The sequence below is a fragment of the Tripterygium wilfordii genome, chromosome 4 (genome assembly GCF_013401445.1).
Source record: "Tripterygium wilfordii isolate XIE 37 chromosome 4, ASM1340144v1, whole genome shotgun sequence".
Lineage (NCBI taxonomy): Eukaryota > Viridiplantae > Streptophyta > Magnoliopsida > Celastrales > Celastraceae > Tripterygium > Tripterygium wilfordii.
In genome coordinates this window covers 13,722,594-13,743,159 of record NC_052235.1, presented here as the reverse complement: position 1 = coordinate 13,743,159, position 20,566 = coordinate 13,722,594, and the positions used below count along the sequence as shown (strand labels likewise).

The 20,566-nt window shown below is 34.4% G+C and overlaps 3 protein-coding genes across 3 annotated transcripts; 1 reads left to right on the top strand and 2 right to left on the bottom strand.

Annotated features, from left to right (window-relative positions):
• Positions 1 to 7,087: 7,087 nt before the first annotated feature.
• LOC119997957 (zinc finger protein 2-like) lies at positions 7,088 to 7,985 on the bottom strand. The gene has a single exon (XM_038845202.1). The coding sequence runs from the start codon at positions 7,917 to 7,919 to the stop codon at positions 7,467 to 7,469; it is 453 nt and encodes a 150-aa protein (XP_038701130.1). The 5' UTR covers positions 7,920 to 7,985; the 3' UTR covers positions 7,088 to 7,466.
• A 10,516-nt stretch (positions 7,986 to 18,501) lies between these two features.
• On the bottom strand, positions 18,502 to 18,891 carry LOC119996993. Its single transcript, XM_038843769.1, has one exon. It carries the CDS (start codon positions 18,889 to 18,891, stop codon positions 18,502 to 18,504), a length of 390 nt encoding a protein of 129 aa, XP_038699697.1.
• An 862-nt stretch (positions 18,892 to 19,753) lies between these two features.
• LOC119997588 lies at positions 19,754 to 20,566 on the top strand. Its single transcript, XM_038844712.1, has one exon. The coding sequence runs from the start codon at positions 19,874 to 19,876 to the stop codon at positions 20,261 to 20,263; it is 390 nt and encodes a 129-aa protein (XP_038700640.1). The 5' UTR covers positions 19,754 to 19,873; the 3' UTR covers positions 20,264 to 20,566.

The following is a 20,566-nucleotide window of genomic DNA, read 5'->3' as shown; positions in this document are numbered from 1 at the left end:
AGATATATAAAGTAATATATATTAATATAACGGACAATTGACAGTAAGAACACTTTAGACAACTTAATTATAAAAAGGTCATGGACATTTTTAAAATTGTAAAAAAGTGCAATTTAAGGGTAATTTGGTCATCTGACTTAAGATATTTTTTAGTTTATACCTACAATACCCTCCTCTTTCTTCTTCTTCTTCTTCTTCTTCTCCCTCCAACTATCCAACTCTAGTGTGTCCTCTCTTTCTCTCCTTCTTCTCTACTAAAAGTTATCTCCTTCTTTCTCTCCTTCTTCTTCTTCTTCTTCTTCTGGTTCTCGATCTGGTTCTTCGTTGTCTTCTTCTCCGTTTTTGGCCGAGTTTCTCCTCTCTTCATCTCCTTCTTCGTCGTTGCTCAATCTGGACTGCGTCGAGTTGCTCTGCTTTGTTTTTGACAGATCTGGACTATGCTTCGTTGTTCAATCTGGGTTGTGGTTGTGCTTTGTTTTTTTACAGATCAGGACTCTGGTTCGTTTTTTGTAGAGATGTATCACTATAGTATCACCATAGTATCACCATAGTATCACCAACACCAAAAAACCACTAAAATGATGAAACTAGTATGCATACTTCATCTTCCTAACTACTTTCCTTTCTTGATTTTCTTTTCTTGGTTACCTCTCTTGTTCGTTTTGAAAAAACATTTACAAGTGCAGAGATGTATCACTATAGTATCACGAACACAAAAAATTCATTAAAATGATACAATTGAACCAATATGCATACTTCTTCTTCCTAATTACTTTTCCTTTCTTGGTTTTCTTTTCTTGGTTTGTACATCTCTTGCTCGTTTTGGAAAAACATTTACAGCTGCAGAGATGTATCACTATAGTATCACGAACATCAAAAATCCACTAAAATGACATAATTGAACCAGAAAGACATGTAATGCTATCAAATTTACATTCTAACATTTATATCATCATTTTATGAGCCAAAAATATAAATTGAACACTAAATTGGATCTTCTATTTAAAAGTATCACTATTGTATCACAATTCGTGGAGAGAGAAAATCAAAAATGAGGTTATTTTGGTAAAAGATGATCCCCAGTGTACTTTTTTAAAAGGATGTTTTAGTGATTGCACTTTTTTACAATTAAGTATAATCTAGTGTACCGGCCTCCAAAAGTCCCTTAATATAAATAGATTTTATGTATATAAGTGTTTTTGAAAGTTAAAATCTGACTTATTTTAACTAAATTCGTTATCAGATAAATTATTTGATTTCTAAAATTTGACAAAAACGAATTTTTAACTAGTCGAGCTCAACTCGACTCTTTTTTTTAAACCTTATGAGTGTGTTTGGATTGAGCGATTTGGTGGAAAGGGAAATGAAGTTTCCTTTCTTGAATAGTTCATAAAAAATTAAAGGGAGGGATTTGGAGAGAATTGAGAGGAAAATTTTATTGAACTTTTTCCAAAACACTTCTTTTAAAAAATGGAGTCATTTGGAGGGAAGGGAGCACTAATTAAGTTATTTATAAGTTAAAAATATATTTTACCCTTATACATAATAATTTAACATAAAAAGTAAGAATAAATTAATAAATTAAAACATTTTTTTTCTTTCTTCTTTTACCTATCCACACATGAGAGAGATAAAAGTATTTCAGTTCATTCATTTGTCTTCCCTTCACTCCAAATTCCTTAATCCAATCACACTCTTAAACTAGAGGAGCTTTAGATGCATTCCGACCTTTTTGGATTAAACCCCTTGTTAACCGCACCCCTATCTCAAACAATTGTGAAATACACCCCAAGCTCTAAACTGATTCGTTGGCAGATAAGGAATCTTCAATCTCTATCATCCCTAAAATCCCCAATTTGATTTTGCTTTTCATTCTGACGGAGGTAAGGATACCTGTTGAAATTGATAATATCTACACTCTACATTGAGATTCAAACTGAAGGGCTGCCACAAACAATTTCTCCGATGGAAATAAGCTAGGAGGAGGAAGTTTTGGACCAGTTTACAAGGTTGGGTTCAATTGGCTTTATGTCAACTTTTTCCTCTCATGACATGGTGCTAAATCTTGAGAATTTAAACTTAATAGATCTCATGTTGATGAAATTCGTAACCTCTACAGGGCAAGCTTTTAAACGGATAGAAGACAGCAGATAAAAGGCTTTCAATGAAATCAAGTCGAGGAATTCAAGAGTTCAAGAATGAATGAAGTGATGTTAATTCATTCGTTGTTTCGTTCTTTTATATTGGCATCTTTCTTCTTATCTACTAGCAATCTCATGATGTCAGAAAAACTAACATTCATTCTTGCGTCCGTATTGCAAGTGTCTCTCTTGCATTTTTAAGGAGGGTGTCAATATTTTCCCTGCATTTGGTAATTTGAACTCATTGGATGTGAATGCAACAGTGACGAGCTAAACTGGTGGGATATTGAAAGGAATCTGTCGAAATTCACCAATCCTTGAATCTCTTGTTCTTAAGAAGGTAAATCTCTGATGCATGAAGATTTAGCTTTAGTTTCTACAGGCTTATCACAGAGATTATTTCGTATTGTCATATAGGTATATGGTGGAACGTGGATCAGAGATTCTTCAGCTGAATGCCATATTTTGTGCTGCCTCAAAACATGCTGCTTATGGTTTTTTGAAGGGCAGCCGGCAGAGATGAGATTTTTGAACTCAAAAAATCTCCTGATTCCATACGGTTTGACCCTAGAGAGATTCACTGACTAAGCTATCATTTATTTGAGCTTCGTTGTCTTGGCTTGACTAATTGAATTCATGTTTTTTTTTTCCAATGTTAATTAGACTGGTGTGACAACCTAAGAACAAATATGGCGAAGAGGAGAAGATGTGGAACCTAATTGGATTGGGCCAGGTTGAACTAGGCTTTAAATATAACATTCCAAGCTTCGCCCGAAGATAAGTTCAAGCTATTTGTCCAATTAAATTCATTAGTTTTTTTCAAGCAGGAGGGGCTGTCAAACTCATGACCAGCTCTCTTAGAAAACGAGCCCAAGACCCTTTGAGTTTATGCATTATTATGCAAGTAATAGGGCTACTTGGGGGATACCACTGTGTTTGGATGAATAAATTTACTAGCAAAACTAGGCCGCACAACTAAGTTTTATCATTATTCAACAACAAGAAAAAAACAATCTCGACAAGGTTTTATGTAAAAACGATTAAGACATGCCAAAATGCAAACCCTAACGGGTCATTTGGTTCATAATTAAATGAGTCTAAGTGGGAGCATGAGGTGAGTATGAGATAATATGTTTGATAGGAAATAAAGAATGAATTTAAGTATGAGAATTTTAATTTGTAATAAGGATATAATAATTTTTTGCATATTAAAACTGGTCTCCACAGTGAAAAATAGTTATTCTCACCATTTTGATGAATATTAATGCTATTCTCCACAAAGGAGAATACCCTCCCAAAATCGAATCAAACAAGGGAATATGCGATTCTCACCCCATAACAACTTCATTTCACAGTCTAATGCTCCATTTGTTTGGAGGAAAATCAACCTCTAATAGAAAATATATCTTCAGGAAAAATTTATCATGGGAAACAACTAATTTCTAGTGTTTGGACAAAAAATTTGATAATATTTTTCATTCTTTGTTTGGTGGAAAACATAATTTGAGGAGGTACAACATTTTTTTGTGACGATATAATGTGTGTTTACATATATTTATCAAAATGTCAATCTATAATAACAATAATAATACTAATAACAAACAAATACCAACGAGAGGTGACTCAGTTGACAATCGACTGAGTTAGGCATACGTGTGCCTAAAGTTCGATTTCAACCGAAGCACCACAAAATTCTCTATCCAAATCTTCTCTAAATTGGGAGGTTTTACCATAAATGTCTTTGTCTTGCCTAAAGAACTATCGCAATTATAAGTAATTGAGAAGTCATTCACAACAATTACAAAATAAATAAAGATTCCATAAATTCATGGGTCAAGCCCATAGGCTTCTAAAGATTGTACAGAGAATGAAGGAATTGATGGAGTTTTAGTTCATGAAGCCAAACGTATTGTAGGGAGCACTGGCGGAAAACAACAGCCGCTCGTTCACCTTGGGCTTTTTTGGTTAGACTTTTTTATATTTTCCTTTGACTTATTAATTTTGTCCCAAACAAACATTAGAAAATAAAAATTTATTTCCCTAAAATTAATTTCCTTGAAACAAACGGAACATAAATGTCAACCAAATACCCGTAAAATATTTGAGCCGTCCTATTATCTTCAAATATTTTAGTAATTCACAGAGTATTAAATGTGAAGACTTGACTATGGATGTTCAATTCACTCAACTTGGTACATATTTGAGAATAATTTAATAGCATGTTTGTACAATAAACAAATTAGGATCCTAGCATCGGATGAGTAGGTTCTGCTCTAATAAACTACAACGGACCCTGCTTTAGTGGCTTACATTGTTTTTTTTTTTTAAATCATGAATATATTTTGATCTTGTTTACGAATCCAACGATATATATATATTTTTGATCCAAACAAAAATCAAATTGAACTTGAAAAAGATATGAAAATTGTGGACCGTTGAATATAAATCCGAAACATTCTATCTCTTTTTATCGTTCAATTTGATTTTTGTTTGGAACAAAAAATATATGGTTAGAATCGTAAACCCAATCAAAATACATTTATAATTTTTTAAAAAATAATTGTAATGGCGTTAAAAGTTACTACAACGTACCTCACGCACCCCTAATTAATTAGTACCACAATTGTTTTTTCCCTTTGATAAGGTAAACATGCGTTATTGCTTTCAAAGGCTCTGTACCATAATTAACATCACACAACTAGCTAGGCTACAGAATTTGACAAGCTTGACAACAGCCTTAATTAGATGGCTCTACTGAATAGGAATTCAAGACTTTATTATTAGCCCATCCTTGTACACTAATTACGTGTGGAATTGCCAAGTCTTATTGTCACTGAACTGACTTAAAGCCCACCAACTTTGATCTAAAAGCTTACCATGTGTGGTAATTATCTTTGCAGTCTCTGCAGAAACAAAACATTATCTCAAGGAGGTTATCATCATGACTCACCAAAAATAGATAGCAAGATTAGTGATTGACTTACTCATCATGCCACTTGCAAGCATGATCTCATTTTACTCCTTTATATATATATATATATACATTCCTGGTTTTCTTCAATTATCTAAGGTATTATGCAATCAGATCCCTTGAAACTTGCTCAATTTGTTAATTCCCAGCAGTTGATATCTCAATTATCCCAGTTGCCGACTTGTACGCACAATATTTCATGTGGGACATGTGGAGCCAACGAATTCACTTGTATCATGCTCGTCCAACTCAAGAGCTGAAATAACTCGGATATCAATTGCTGCGATCTTTATCATTTTCGATAAATTAAAGAACGTGGTTACGTAATCAAATCAAACTACGGAGGACATAGGTGAGAACAATTGCGAGAAAACTTTTTTGATGGTCATATGTCACTTGTAGCCTTTGTCAACATGCATGGAATTTTGAAAGCTACTGTGTAGAAAGGTCTGTACAAATTGATGCCCTAGCCACCGATAAAGACTTATGAACTGGAAACTAAATACAAACATGTGAGAAATCCAGTTTGAGAGCTGATGTGGTCCATGATCACCGATCTTTTTGAATTTTCCATCTTTGATTCCTACTTGTTGATTAATCAAACCTAACTCAGGTAGAAACATCTGAAAGATTACCATTCATAAAACTGTCAAACAAGATAGATCTGTCATATATATGTAAGTATATATCGAGCTTATTGCATGCCTTTTACTCTACGTAAATCTCTAGCTATTTGAATCCCTGTTGAAAGTGAACTAACAAGTAGTCTCATATTGAAAGAGCGAAAGAAAAACAAAGGGTATATAACCAATAGCTCGACCTAGAAATCATGTGACAAACCCCTTCGTCTCACATCGCTTGGGTGTATGCTTGTGAAATGTTTTGTATGGGCAAACCATTCCTTAATTAGCATGATGCATTTTAAAGTGGTTCTTGGGCTGTGATGACCCAGGACCTAGCTATAATATCATGTTGATGTGTTGGGCTTTCCATCACTTGACCAGGTAAAAGGATTCACCCTCAGCCAGCTCATACTCGTTGACGATATATAATTAGATGTTGATGTAGCAAATACCATACTTGTGGACCATTAAAATCGTTGTCGGAGCAAGATAGAAAGAGTGTAAGATAGATAATTATGTGTACTATATAGTATGGATCGAGGACCACAATATTGGAGATTAATTATATATCACTAATTTGAATGAAAGAAGGAGAAACAAGAACCAGAAAGGACATTGCATATGTTTTACCATCTAATGAAACAATTATACATGCATTTCTAGCTAGCTAGGTCTAGTAATTTTGTGGAAGGTCAGTAAGGAGAGTGTAGTTTCATAAATAGACTAGACAAAAGTACAACTTGTTAGCTTACGTGCGTGCGTTTATGCCCTAGTGATAACAAAAGTACCACTTGGTGCACATAAAGTAATCCAACCCATAATCACTAACTGGGGATCACGAAATTTACATTACCTTAATTTATCTAAAGTGTCATAATAATTGCTTCTCTTCAATGTCATCATTCGGGTGATAGCCTAGTGATGAATCTCTTCGGGGTCAAACTGTATGGACTCGGAAGATTTTGAGTTCAATTCCCAGCGAGAGCAATACATTTGTGGCCACGTGCTAGGTTTTAACCCAACTTACACTCTTGTCAGGTGAGAAATCTTTGTACGTTGGGCTTCATGATGGTATGAGATTAGACCCATATCGGATGTCCAAATGGAAACAAAGTTTGTATGTTATCGTTCTCGGTTGTCAAAAAATTGAAAATTACGGTTCGTAATTTATTTTCTTTAATTTCTTTATGAAACAAAAGGAATGTAAATTCAAAAGAATGAAATGCATGTGTATTTTTAGTGAGGGTTCAGTGGTTAGCCCTTGTTGTTGATATGGCTTCATGCCCATAAGAATCATGAAAACAAGGCTAAGAATGTGCTTAACTTGGTTGAATCAATTGCATTCATTCCAAGTTATTAGACAATGTTGACTTAATAAAACAATTCAGAATTAATGGTGGTTCCAATATTACAAGGATATGTTATGATTCAAGATCTACATAAGTAGAAGCATAAGCATCCATAGATGGCATAACATCATACAAAGGAGAAAAAGGAAAATGTTGAGACCTTTAATTTGCTATACTTTTGCCATACCACACCAAATAATTAGTACCTAATAATAGAATGCCTTTCTTTGGCTAGCTAGCTCTTCATTCTTACTCCTCAAGTAGTTGAATATGGTGCATCTTCATTATTGACTAATCAAACTTAGAACTAAGAGAGAGAGAGAGAGAGAGAGAGATCCATCGATACGAAAGAACAAGTACCCATGATGAGAAAATGCCCAATTCAAAGCCTCAATGACAAGTCAAGTTGGTTCAGCTCATCCTGGACATTTTCAGGCCTAAAACCATAGGTCCAAGAACCAACTCCATCTTTAGAAGGAGGTACATGGTGGTGCTCGAATCCAGGTTGAACCGGGCGTCTAACATGGCTCAGATTGCCGGTGGTGGTGGATCCGGACGGAGAGTTCGAACCTCTTCTTTCATGTGCCCTAACTTCTCTACTTTTCTTGGCCAAGGTTCGCTCAAGCTTGTGTGCATTTTGGTGCCCACCAAGTGCTTGTGAACTATAAAACTTTCTTTGACAATAATTGCAAGAGAAAACTCGAGGCCCCGATGTGGGAGTATGAGTAATTGATGGCGAAGAAGAAAAAGAAGATTGATCGGGGACAAGTTCTAGGTTTGGCTGAATATTCCCTCCCAAGCTTAGATTTAGAGAAGTGTTTGGTTGGAAATCCATGACCACACAAAAGATAGACTAGTAGTGAGGAGTTAATTTTGGGTATTAAAAAGTCAAGTACTTGAAAACAAAAGAGTGTGAACTAGCTAGGGAGTATGAGATTAGAGTGTATATATATATATATATATGGAGAAAGGGTTGTCTCTGAAAAAGAGATTTGAGACGTGTGAAATGCAAAGATCAGTGGGAATCAAAGTGTTTGTCGACTCCATTAATGGCGGCATTAGAAATCCTGGTCGGTCTAACGAAAATTAAAATCAATCTACTCATGTAATAATAATATTGAATGATAATAATAATATAAAAAAATTATTCAAATAGGGTTGTGTCTTTTTGTACCCTGAATGTTGTTCTAGGAATCTACGTAATCTACACATATCCATTCATGGTAGTCTAATCTCTCCACTTTAATTAATTTAACATCAATGAAAGTTGAGACTTGAGATTATGCACTTAATTATCAAATTCCCTATCTAGGTAATATGTAATTAACAAGATAAACCACCCTGACTAGACCAAACATGCAATCTGATAACATGCACAACAGTTGATGTTTGCCACAAAGTTGTACTGTATATATAAGGTGCATTGAACAATAAAAAAGTTAAGAATCTCAGTATTTTTTTGTTCCTTTCAGGAAATTTTTTGGGGATCCTGCACTCACACTCAAGGAATTGTCCGCTTTGAGTTGGGCTTGACCTAGGCTAGCATGACTTTATTTCAAGCGGGAAGCTCGCCTCCCCGACTCGAACCCATAGATGACCTCTTGGCTATTAAATAAAATCTATCTTCTTATCAAACAAAAAAATATATATGACCTCTTGAGTACTTAACCCAAAGCGTACAATTCTTTGGGTGTGAGTGCATGATCCACAAAAAAAAAATCCGCTCACAGTCCCAACTATCCCAAATGTTGAGATGGACGAACATGATTCAAGTGAAATCGTGAACCCCACATGCCTCGCATGATCTATATGAAATCATGTGCATCCATCTCAGTATTTGGGACAACTGGGACAAAAGATAATGTGATATGTAAATACTGCTGCTGAATAATTAACAGTACTACAGAGATTGTAGTCCCACTGCTGAACCCATTTTGAACTTATAATAATGGTTACAGCTGTGATGGTTCCCGCAGTATGTACATAAATAAGATTGTAGTTCATGTTCATGGAGATTGCTTAATCATTGAGTACTTGTTTGTCTTCTGATCAGTATCTGTGTTAGATTACTGTTCCAGAACCCACAAACACTTAAATAATTCAATGCATTTGACCAGTTTTCTGCCCATGATTGCCATTTTTTTTGCTTAAATTAATTAAGAATTGTTAATTATTAAGAGCATTAATTAGTTGAGAAAATTTCAAGACTCTTGTCCTATAAAGCAATGACATCTGTCCACTCTTCTTTTCCTTCCCTTTTCTTGTGTGAGATGAGAGGTTTGACCCCGCAACCTCAAATTGTAATACTAATTTAGTGTCCTGACATTTGTGGTAATCTAATTTTTCATTACTGAAAGAGTTTATTTAATGTTCAAACGTTCTAATATGAGAACTCAAAATTAAAATTTGTTTCAATATGCATACTCGGACATATTTTTAAACATTTGGACAATCAAAATGGTGATGTGGCATAAAAAATAATATAAGAAATCTGTCCGCATGTCCATATTGAAACAATTTTTAACTTTGGATTCTCATCTTGGAATGTGAGAACATTTGGTGACTGAGTTGAAAATTGATAATTTTTTCAATGACCAAAAGTTGTATTAGCTCTCTGACATTTGGAAGTTAGCATGGACGTGGTTAGAACTCGACAGAGTTTAGATTTCTCATTTAATGGTGCAAAAAATGTCCTGACATATTTCAAAAGTGAAAAATTAAATTTTCAAGTGATATGGTATACCTTCCAAACTATTGGATTGAAACACCGACTCTGGGTAATTGTAGAGCTCTTAAATCTAGTGTGAGTATTGAAGTATATTCTACTTATACCTATGCACCCATATGAGTTAACATACATATTTGATATCTATTTGAGAACATCCCTATATTGTAGGGTTTTAACCACTTAAATTTCTTATCCTTAATGGATATAAGATTTTTCAAAGGGTTCAAGTCTCTCATTTCCTAAATTTTACTTATAAAAATATATGAAATCAGACTCCTTGAAGTTTGCTATCTTTGTATAAACACGTATGTACCCTTACATATGTTACCCTGGACCAAACTTTAGGAGATCTGGTTACACATTATTATGTTGAGGATCTGGTTAAGAATCCCACAATAACCAAATTAAATTCAATTGAAAGCACCAACAAAAGAAAAAGATGGATTTCACTAATAAAATTTATGAAATTAAACCCTAATATATACAATCTCGATGTTGAAAGTGCATAATAAATCTACACTAACTCAAGTAAATTGGGATAAGAATAACCCAAAGAGTCGTATAAATCTAGTATAGAACACACAAAATGATTCTATCTTAACTCAAATGAATCAAAGAAAATAGTGCCCTGAGCGCTGATTACGACTGGGACAAGCCCTAGCCAAAGCCTCGAAATATTATTTTCTCGCTCCTAAAATTTTCATCACATTATACCAAAATAAGGGACTCATAGTAACGCAGGCAGAACAACGAAAGAATCAAACCAACGTTTGACCGAAAACAAACGCATTGGAATCCACCAAAAAATTGAAAGAAAACTCTCTCGGATTTTGAAATATTTGATAGAATGAAAGATAATGACCATTAGGGCTGGCTACAACCCTAATAGGAGCTAAAACGTAAAATGTAAAATTACAAAAATACACTTGAAAATAGAAAAGGTCCCATTTGAGGCCCAAAACAATGGAATTTGACGAAACGAGGTAATACTTGGGCAATGGGCCTTAGGTTCGGTTCAGAACGCCGTGTCGCTTCAACTAATAAAATTTTATCGAATTCAAACAACGTTTGTCAAAACAGCTCCAATTCAGCCCATCATTTCCAAGCCCACTAAAATGATTTCTACTGGCTAATAAAACTTATAAATAACAGCAATTTCAATGACAGCAATATATATGTCTTATTGACTCCTATATCACATAGTTCCACTCCTTTCGGCTTTTTGGAGGAGCCAATAAGATGGGCATCAAATGCATAAGTAGGTTTGCCACATTGAAGTGTACTTGTGTTAATGAAAGTCTCTAGCTAGTCTCTTATCAGTCCTCCTTCCTCTAGACATGCATTCTAAAGAAAAGACATTCAAACTGTGTGTGTTGTGACATTCATTTTAAAGAAAAGACATTGAAACTGTGTATGTTGTGACATTCATAGAAGAATCATAGTACAAAACACATGATGCCACGATGGAAGAGGAGTATTAATCCTGTCTATCAATCCATCATTCATTTTAGTCAGAGCCCATATTGGCAAACAATCCCAAAAAGCTAGTGTTGGAAATTGAAACGAAAAGATGTCGATTAATATTTTATTGTCCATAAATTGTGCCATTAGTGGACCCCAGAGCTCAACCTTTCTTTGCATCCATGTATGCCACCAGGGGTTGTGACTCGCTACTTTTTTTTTTTTAAACATGGAACCCATCTAATCTCAGGTGAAAGACCTCTAACTCTTATAAATGGATTGAAATTAATAATTATTCATCTCGTAAATTGTAATAACAAAAATACTCATATGACTTGAACTCACGATCTCTCACTTGCAATAAGAACTACCATAATCAAGTTCATCATCATCTCAACTAAAGATGGATTGTTTGACTCGCTACTTCACCTAGTAGGCTTGTACACATCACATCTACCATGTGTTTGGCTTCTAATATTATTAAATTAAATAATTAACTGAGACAAGCACATGACACCTGGGATTAAATATTCAATAAAGATAATTTGTGGTAATAAACTAGAATGAATGATATGTGGGACCATGATTGCATGTGAGATCGATCACATAATCCTGCAGGTCGGCTATGATTGCACTGGTGTGTGTCTTGTGAATCACAGACACACAGCACAAACCAAGAAGAACTACATTGGTTGAGTCATCTAGTCATTCATGGATTCCATAAGTATGAACATTAATTCCCTTTCCCTTTGAGTGTGTATAGGTTCAATGTTACAAAGCAAATCAGTCAATGAAAAGTGTCCTTTGTTGTACTTTGAAAATCCCACAAGATGTGAGTTAAAGAAGTTGAGAGACTATTATTGGTGCCAAAGTCAATAATTACTAGGTATGTCTCAATTTTTTCACTGATGAACATTATTTGTATCCCATTTTTTACTAAGTACACTCCATTTTAATGTATTTTTAAAGGATTAATGGAGTGTACTTAATAAAAAATGGTATGCAAATAATATTCATCTTTTTCATTTGCGCTATAAGTTTTTTTTTTAACTAAGCGATTAATTATATTGTATCCCATGGTGGTGAAAAATGCAGATAAGTTTTAAAATTTGAAAAACGAAAATGCTTATATTACTTCTGATAACCAAGAATAACTCGGTAGAAGTGCCTTTTGGACGAGCTACTAAGTCCATATTCTGGGGGCTACGCATACGCAAATTCGCCTAAGAGGTTAGTTGGGTTGAGGCTTAGTGCAAACCACTCGAAAATTGCTGCACCAGCTTAGAATCGAACTCTTAACCTTGGGCAAGATACTTTACGCCCTAAATCTGGAGAGAAAACCAATTAGGCTATCATCAATTAGTTTGCCTATAATATTCATTTTTATTCTTTAACTTGAACTAATTATATGTTTAAGGACGAGTTAACCATTTATGATGACCACTTGAGTTTTATAGAATAATAGGTTTGATTGTAAATTAAGAATTATTCTAGTAGCAATGTATTTGGTTAGTTAAGAGTATTAACTAGTGATTTATGTCACTTAATTCCTTGAAGCTTTGTTTAGGACTCCGTATCAAATAATATAATATTGTTATCCAATATATAAGTTCATCATTATATAGACTAATATATAATTTAGGGATGACATATTTTCTCTGAATTTTGTTCATTTATTTCCACATGTACCTGGTTGGCCAGTGATAAGCTTTATATAAGGTATTACTCTACTAAAAATATCAAAGAATCATTTAATAAAATGTTTGTTTGAAGGATGCCAAGTAAAAATCTCGAATAGCCAATCCGATGAGTTGTGGTTTTCTTGAATTAACCCTAATTCTTAATAAACCAAGAAGCAATTTTGTAACATTATGTGAGTATTGATTGATACCTATATGAAAATCAAAATATTTGATATAGGAGCTAATTTTGAGTTGATTTGGGTTAATTTGGAGTTGAATTGATACAAACAGAAAGTTGCATGAAATTATCATTTTTACGAACTAGTAGAAATCAAATTCCAACGGGATTGAGTTTTGTTTAGTTTTTGCCCAACAATTTTGCCCAACAATTTTGCAATATTGTTCGATTGAGCTAATTTTTGTTTAGCTAAAGCGAAACGACGTTCTAAACTGACCAAACACCTATAGTCGATCCATGACCCCGTCCCGATTTCGAGAAATTTCATCGTTTCGGGCCTCAAACAGACTTCTTTTTTCTATTTTAGGGGTATTTTTGTAATTTATATTTCCGTGTTTTCATCTTATTAGGGTTGTAGCCGACCCTAGTGGTCATTATCTCTTCGTTTTCAATCAATATATCAAAAACTTTGAGAGTTTTCTCTTAACCTTTGGGTGGATTCTCGTGTTATTTTGCATCGAATATTAGTTTGATTTGTGTTTCTTTTCCTTTACTGATATGCCTGCATTAATATTTTAGGTCAATACTTTCTGTTCAATAATCGATTATGCAAATTTTGTTTTAAGGCATAGATTAACAATGTCTTTAAAGTGTTATTTGTCTCCACCAATCGATGTGCACAGGATAACAGCAAACACTTTTTTTTCGACTTTTTGATCGGTCTTATCTTATGCATAAGGGAAGGACTTTTTAAAATATTATTGCGTCAGTGTATTGTGCCAGTCAATCTAGTCATAGGATCTATCATTCATTTGTTTAGTCAGAGAGCCATATTGGCAAACAATCGCACACAAAGTTGTTTTGGAAATTGGAACATGAACACATTGCTAAACTCTTATTCTTTTTCATTGTCCATACAACAATGCCCCCCATGGTCCCACCTTTCTTTGCATGTATGCCACCATGGGTTTAATTTATTACATTACATCCCATATTAGTGAACGGAGACCAGCAGCACATGGAACCTGGGATTTTTAAGCACTATATATGTATGTATGTATACAACTACAAGGAGTAGGCTTCCCTGATCCTGTATGTCGGCTATGATTGCGCTGGTCTGTTTATCACAGATACCACACAAACCTAGAAACTACCTATCAACATTAATTCCTCTGTATGTGTATATATATATATATATATATATATATATATATATATATATATTCCATATAGATGTTATAACAAAAATTAATGGGATGTACATGTTCTTTTGTACTTTGAAAAACCCACATGACAAGAGTTGTCATCGATCTCTTTTTTGATCGTATGTGACTGAAGGGAGACATATAGTTATATGAATTCAATATAATACTAAGTTACTGTATGTTTGGTCATGTTAGAGTGCTTAATTAATGGGTTTTAATTAACCATCCCCATTGTTGTGTTGCTGAGAGAAGTATATATGATCCACTAGTCTTTCTGTACTAGTTAAATGTACATGACCGGACCATTTCTTATTACACAAAAAAAAGTATAAATTAAATCATGAGAACCAAGTGTGAGTATGTAAGAGATAGAAGTACACATGAGATAATAATAGTGGACATGTTTTATGTTGTGCTAAAATCAACCCATAGACAAAGCACGGAATTGAATGATTAAACCAAATCAAATATTCAAGTAAGTAAATGAGATATATAGAATCAAGCAAAAACAGTAGAGAATTCCATTATGTTGGAGAATATTACAATGAGAAAACAAAGTCTTTCTCTAGGTTTGCTCTCACAATATTTCTATGTTTTTCTCTCTTGCTCTCGGCCCTCACTGTTAAAAAAATAATAATAATAAATAAATAAAAACTCGCAACTTCTATTTATAATACCCCTAAAAATTCGCATCAATTACTATTTCGATCGAGCAACTATGTCCCTCACTCAAGTAACAAGCTATCTGGTTTCAAATGTGTCATCAGCACGAGTGTTCGCTTGAGCGACAAGTTCCTTGGTCTCTAGGTGATGTTGCATTGCATGGATCACTCGAGCGAGTTTATACCTCGCTCGAGCGACATGCCTCTTATCGTGAAACCTAGTTTGAACCAATTTTCTCAACATTTTTTAATGGTTAAATATAAATACATGGTCACCTCGATCGAACATATAAAGAGTAGAAGATAGGTCGCATATAAAGTAAAAAAGAAAAATAAAAGAAATGATTAGAAGATAGGTTGCATGGGAAAATGATTTGCTGGAATTATTCCAGCAATTCCACCAGATCTACACCATTGAATGGTGTGGGTGTAGTGTTGTCAAATCAATGCATTGTTGCATTGGATAGCGTAGATCTGGTAAAATTCCTGGAATAATTCCAGCCCTCTATCCCGGTTGCATGAACCCTAATAATTGTACGAGATGTCAATTTTCACTTTCAGTGAAGTAAACGAGAGAGGAGATTAAGGGCCCGTTTGTTTGAGATGGGTAGACAAAACAGCAACACAAGTTGACTCTAGAAGCCGACACGTCTGTTATTTTGGAAACTTATGTGGCACCACTCAGGTCCTTAAAGTGGGGAGCTTTTGTTGTTTTGATTTTTGATACTCTTGTTGTCTCTCTCTCTCTCCCCTTATGTGAGAGGTGTGGGGTTACACTGTTGAACTCACACATTTTAGAAGACAAGGATGTGTATATTCATGGGTCACTCACTAATCTTCAAATAATTAATGTTGGTTTTCCTCTTGTTAAGATGTTGATGTACATCATTCTGATTACCCACTTGGTTGGAAAATCGTGTGGAAATTTATCAAACACCTTTTGAGCTCAGCTACTACTTCAAGCACTCGAATTCGCATCATAAGCGAAATTAAATATTATCGGTGTCGAGACTAAAATCACACATCGGTCTGACATAATTCAGCCTGAGTAATCTATAACAAACAATTGAGAAACTCATCCTTGGCACAGTACCGTCAACAAACCCATCCCACTGACGAAACACTACACACGAGACACAGAGAGAGACCCGATTAGGGTAGGAGAGACCCATCCCACCTCTCCAGGGATGGTGGCTGGTGGGGATGGAGATCGGGGAAGTAGACCCAGGTCTGATTAGGCGCTTCGTTTAGGATAAAAGTCATTCGCCAAACTCATTTCAGCCAGTCATTTTCAAAGAATGCCTAATACATCCTTAAATGTAGATAAATATTAAAAATATGTATTGTTGGCTCCCTTGTCATTCGCTCTAATTCCTCAATCTCTTCGAAAAATCCTTCACTCATTTCCTCTCCTTCATCATCACCACCAAAACCCTAGCTAGTATAGCTAAGCCCAGCAGTGGAAAGCCAGCCAGTAATACATATTTACTTACAAATGACGTCAAAGAAAGGAAAATAAAAATTGGGGGAATAAGAGATTGAGTCTTAACAACATTTTGCAAAAATTTTGTTCACTAAAGATGGTTTGCCAGAAAGAATCGCTTGCTTCATTTACGGATTACAAGATCTTAGAAAAAGCTACCTGCAATTTTAGAGATTGTAGCATACTAGAGATCCGTTTGATAGAGCGGTTAGATTGATTTTTAATACTAGCGGAAAAGCCGTGAAAAAAAAACTGAGCTTAAAGCTGTTAAATATGCTATGAGGTGTTTGATGAACTAAAAGCTGACGCTAGCGAAAAAATTGTTGAGTAAAAGTATTATCTTAAATTTTAAAATAATTTTTCATGCTTTTTAAATCATTTCATTAATAAATTTAAGCTAATAAATATAATTTATTATTAAAATTAATTATAAATTTTTTTACATCAAAACTGAAAATGTTAATTAGTAAAATAAATAAAATAATAAAATATAATGTTGTAAATATTAATAATGTAAATATTTTTTAAAATAAAATTAATAAAGAAATGTTAAGCCAAACAAATGTTAAGTAAAAAATAGTACAGTATAAATTGTTTTTTCAGGTAATGATAACATGCATGTGGGTCCAATCTTTATTAAAAAATAATAAATTATAATCATTATGGTGGGACCCACAAAAAATCACAAATCCGCTAGCACCACCTCGTTTGGTGCAAGCCGAAAGCGGCTCCGCTTTGGCTTCCTCTGTACCAAACAGGCGGTAGGAGAGGGTGGATTTGGACGAGCTTACAAGGTCAAATTGGAAAATAATACGCCTGCTGTAGTCAAGAAACTAAACTGTGTAAGTCAAGACTCAAAATTTCAAGTTAAGGATAAATTTTGTGGTGTAAATTTAACACTCTTTGGTATGTAAAGAAAATTTCTCTTATTGTAAATGTGGATTGCAGCCCCCAAATCCCAAAAAATTTTATAAAAAAACTTAATTTGGAGAGATTTGGGGAGTAATTACAGCCCCTTTTCCCTAAAACTATATGAACTTTGAGGTTGATCTTAAAAAATATGAATTTTGAGGTTGATGGCTTGTTAATAGGTTGACTACGATTGACACAAAAATATAAAAAATGAATTAATTATTTTTGTACGATAACTAAACCTCGAGTGCTCCAGATTGTTCTAGATAGTCGGGTTAATAGGAATCAAAAGACATTCGCTGAGTGTTTTTTTTTTTTTTTTTGAAACATGGGTTTGGGGAGGGATTAGGATTCGAATCCACGATCTAATGGGCGGATGATCCTTTACATGTAAGATGATTGTTGTTCAACCAACCGCTCACTTGCGCTGAGTTGTTGTTGCTGGACGTAAAGGATGATGTCGTGAGTATCTGTAGTTACGATTTCAATCGTGACTACAATGTACCAAATGGCAATTCAATGCATAGTTGGTATTGGACCGAAAAGGTGATGATTTAAACCCAATTCAATTTGGATCCTTTAAGGCCCAAATTGTTTTTTTATTAAGCTAAGGCCCATAATCAGCCTCTGTAGTAGAGTTACAATTTACAAATGTCATGATCCTTCATACTTTATCATGCACTATTTTGAAGGCTCTTGTAACATTTCTTTTATTTTCAATTATCTTTCTACAAATATTCATCAACACCCATAAATTCCAAAATGATATATACAAGAAAATCACAAAAAAAAAAAAAAAAATTTCCCTAGAAGATAATTTACATGACAACAGAGTAATTAAAAAATTTTTTTTAAAAAAAGCAGCAAATTGGAATGAAATCTTCAAATCTCCAAATAATGGAAAACCTTCTCCTAAAATGCAGGCTCCATCATCAAAATCGAGTCTCCATCTGATCATCAACCTCAGAGATATTGATTCTTCTCCAATAGAAACTCAAAACCTTCCCCCAAATCATTCAAAAGTATAAACCAGAACCCATGAATAATCTTTCCATGCAATGCATTATACAGTCTTGTTATAAAAGAATTAAACCAGTAGAGACTTTTCATGGAGACAGAGATGTTGAACTATCCTCCCTCAAGTACATGAGCTCCAAAGAAATTTGTCTCTCAATCCGAAGCTGCCGATGAAAATTGGCGATAAACAAGTCTGCTCTCTTATCAATATCATCTTCAGAAGCATAGCTTTTTGTCCTATGAAGCTCTCTACAACTAGAAGGAGAACCAGAATCATCGTCCGACAACAAATCAATTCCATCAGCGCAAGCTCTCAACCCTGGACGATCGTTGAAGCTAAGGCGTCGCCTGCCCGAAGAACGACCAACCATCGAAGCCAGACGCCATCGTGTAGCATAATTTAGACTCAGTAGAAGCTTTACCTTGGTTACTACCTTCTTAAGGCGGTTGAGCAAAGACCAGCTGCTGTCACTGCCCATGTTTCTTGATTAATTAACTTGTGATTGTATCAAATTCTTAAAGACAAGCAATGGGAAGTCCTTATATATACATAGATGTTGTGATTCATGTACTTGCGAGGTAAGTAATGGTTTAAACAATGCGTACAATAACTGAATACCGTGTAAACTTTTTGGTCAAAAGTTTGATCTTTTCTTTGTTATTGGATGGAAACTGCTTCAAAGTTTATGTCATGTGCGAGATTATTTATGTGGGGTAGGGTTTATAATATAGCTTGTGGAAAGTACTATTCAATAATTAATTTGATCGAGTCAATTAGCAAAAGTTAATCTCATATACTAAAATTAAATAAGAAGAATCTAGACAATATTTAGGGGTGTTTTATTTGAAATAAAAAAACCAACCCCACATAAATAATTGTGGTGCGATGTGTTACACTTCTAAAATCATTGTGTTTGCGGAATACGTCAATATGTTTTATAATTATTATTATAATATATATGTATACCACTCTTTTTATAAGGTTGTATTCCCCGTACATAGATCAGAGACAGCTCACTATTCGCTAAAATAAATACAAGTTCTACCAAGGCCGCCATGCATTACGCCACTATCATTGCACAATGACTTTTTGACAATTGACTTGTTATTCTCTCCCAAAAATGGATAAAACCAAGAAGCAATATCTTCTTCAACGAAACATCGATCCCAAGTCATGAAGTAAAAAAAAAAAAAAGAGATGCTACTTAGAAGCCACATATATAACTTGGCAGTTGACCAATTTCTTCATCCATCTTTGTATGGAATATGCTAAAGGTTTATAATCATATGCTTCTACGTTATATATGTTGGTCCCATATGCTTTATCATCATGTATGAGTTAAACCATTACTTACCTCGCAAGTACATGAATCACAACATCAATATATATATATAAGGACTTCCCATTGCTTGTCTTTAAGAATTTGATACAATCACAAGGTAATTAATCAAGAAATTAACATGGGCAGTGACAGCAGCTGGTCTTTGCTCAACCGCCTTAAGAAGGTAGTAACCAAGGTAAAGCTTCTACTGAGTCTAAATTATGCTACTCGATGGCGCATGGCCTCGATGGTTGGTAGTTCTTCGGGCAGGCGACGCCTTAGCTTCAACGATCGTCCAGGGTTGAGAGCTTGCGCTGATGGAATTGATTTGTTGTCGGACGATGATTCTGGTTCTTCTTCTAGTTGTAGAGAGCTTCATAGGACACAAAGCTATGCTTCTGAAGATGATATTGATAAGAGAGCAGAATTGTTTATCGCCAATTTTCATCGGCAGCTTCGGATTGAGAGACAGATTTCTTTGGAGCTCAAGTACTTGAGGGAGGATAGTTCAACATCTCTGTCTCCATGAAAAGTCTCTACTGGTTTAATTCTTTTATAACAAGACTGTATAATGCATTGCATGGAAAGATTATTCATGGGTTCTGGTTTATACTTTTGAATGATTTGGGGGAATATCTCTGAGGTTGATGATCAGATGGAGACTCGATTTTGATGATGGAGCCTGCATTTTTAGGAGAAGGTTTTCCATTATTTGGAGATTTGAAGATTTCATTCCAATTTGCTGCTTTTTTTTTAAATTTTTTTTTAATTACTCTGTTGTCATGTAAATTATCTTCTAGGGAAATTTTTTTTTTTTTTTTTTTGTGATTTT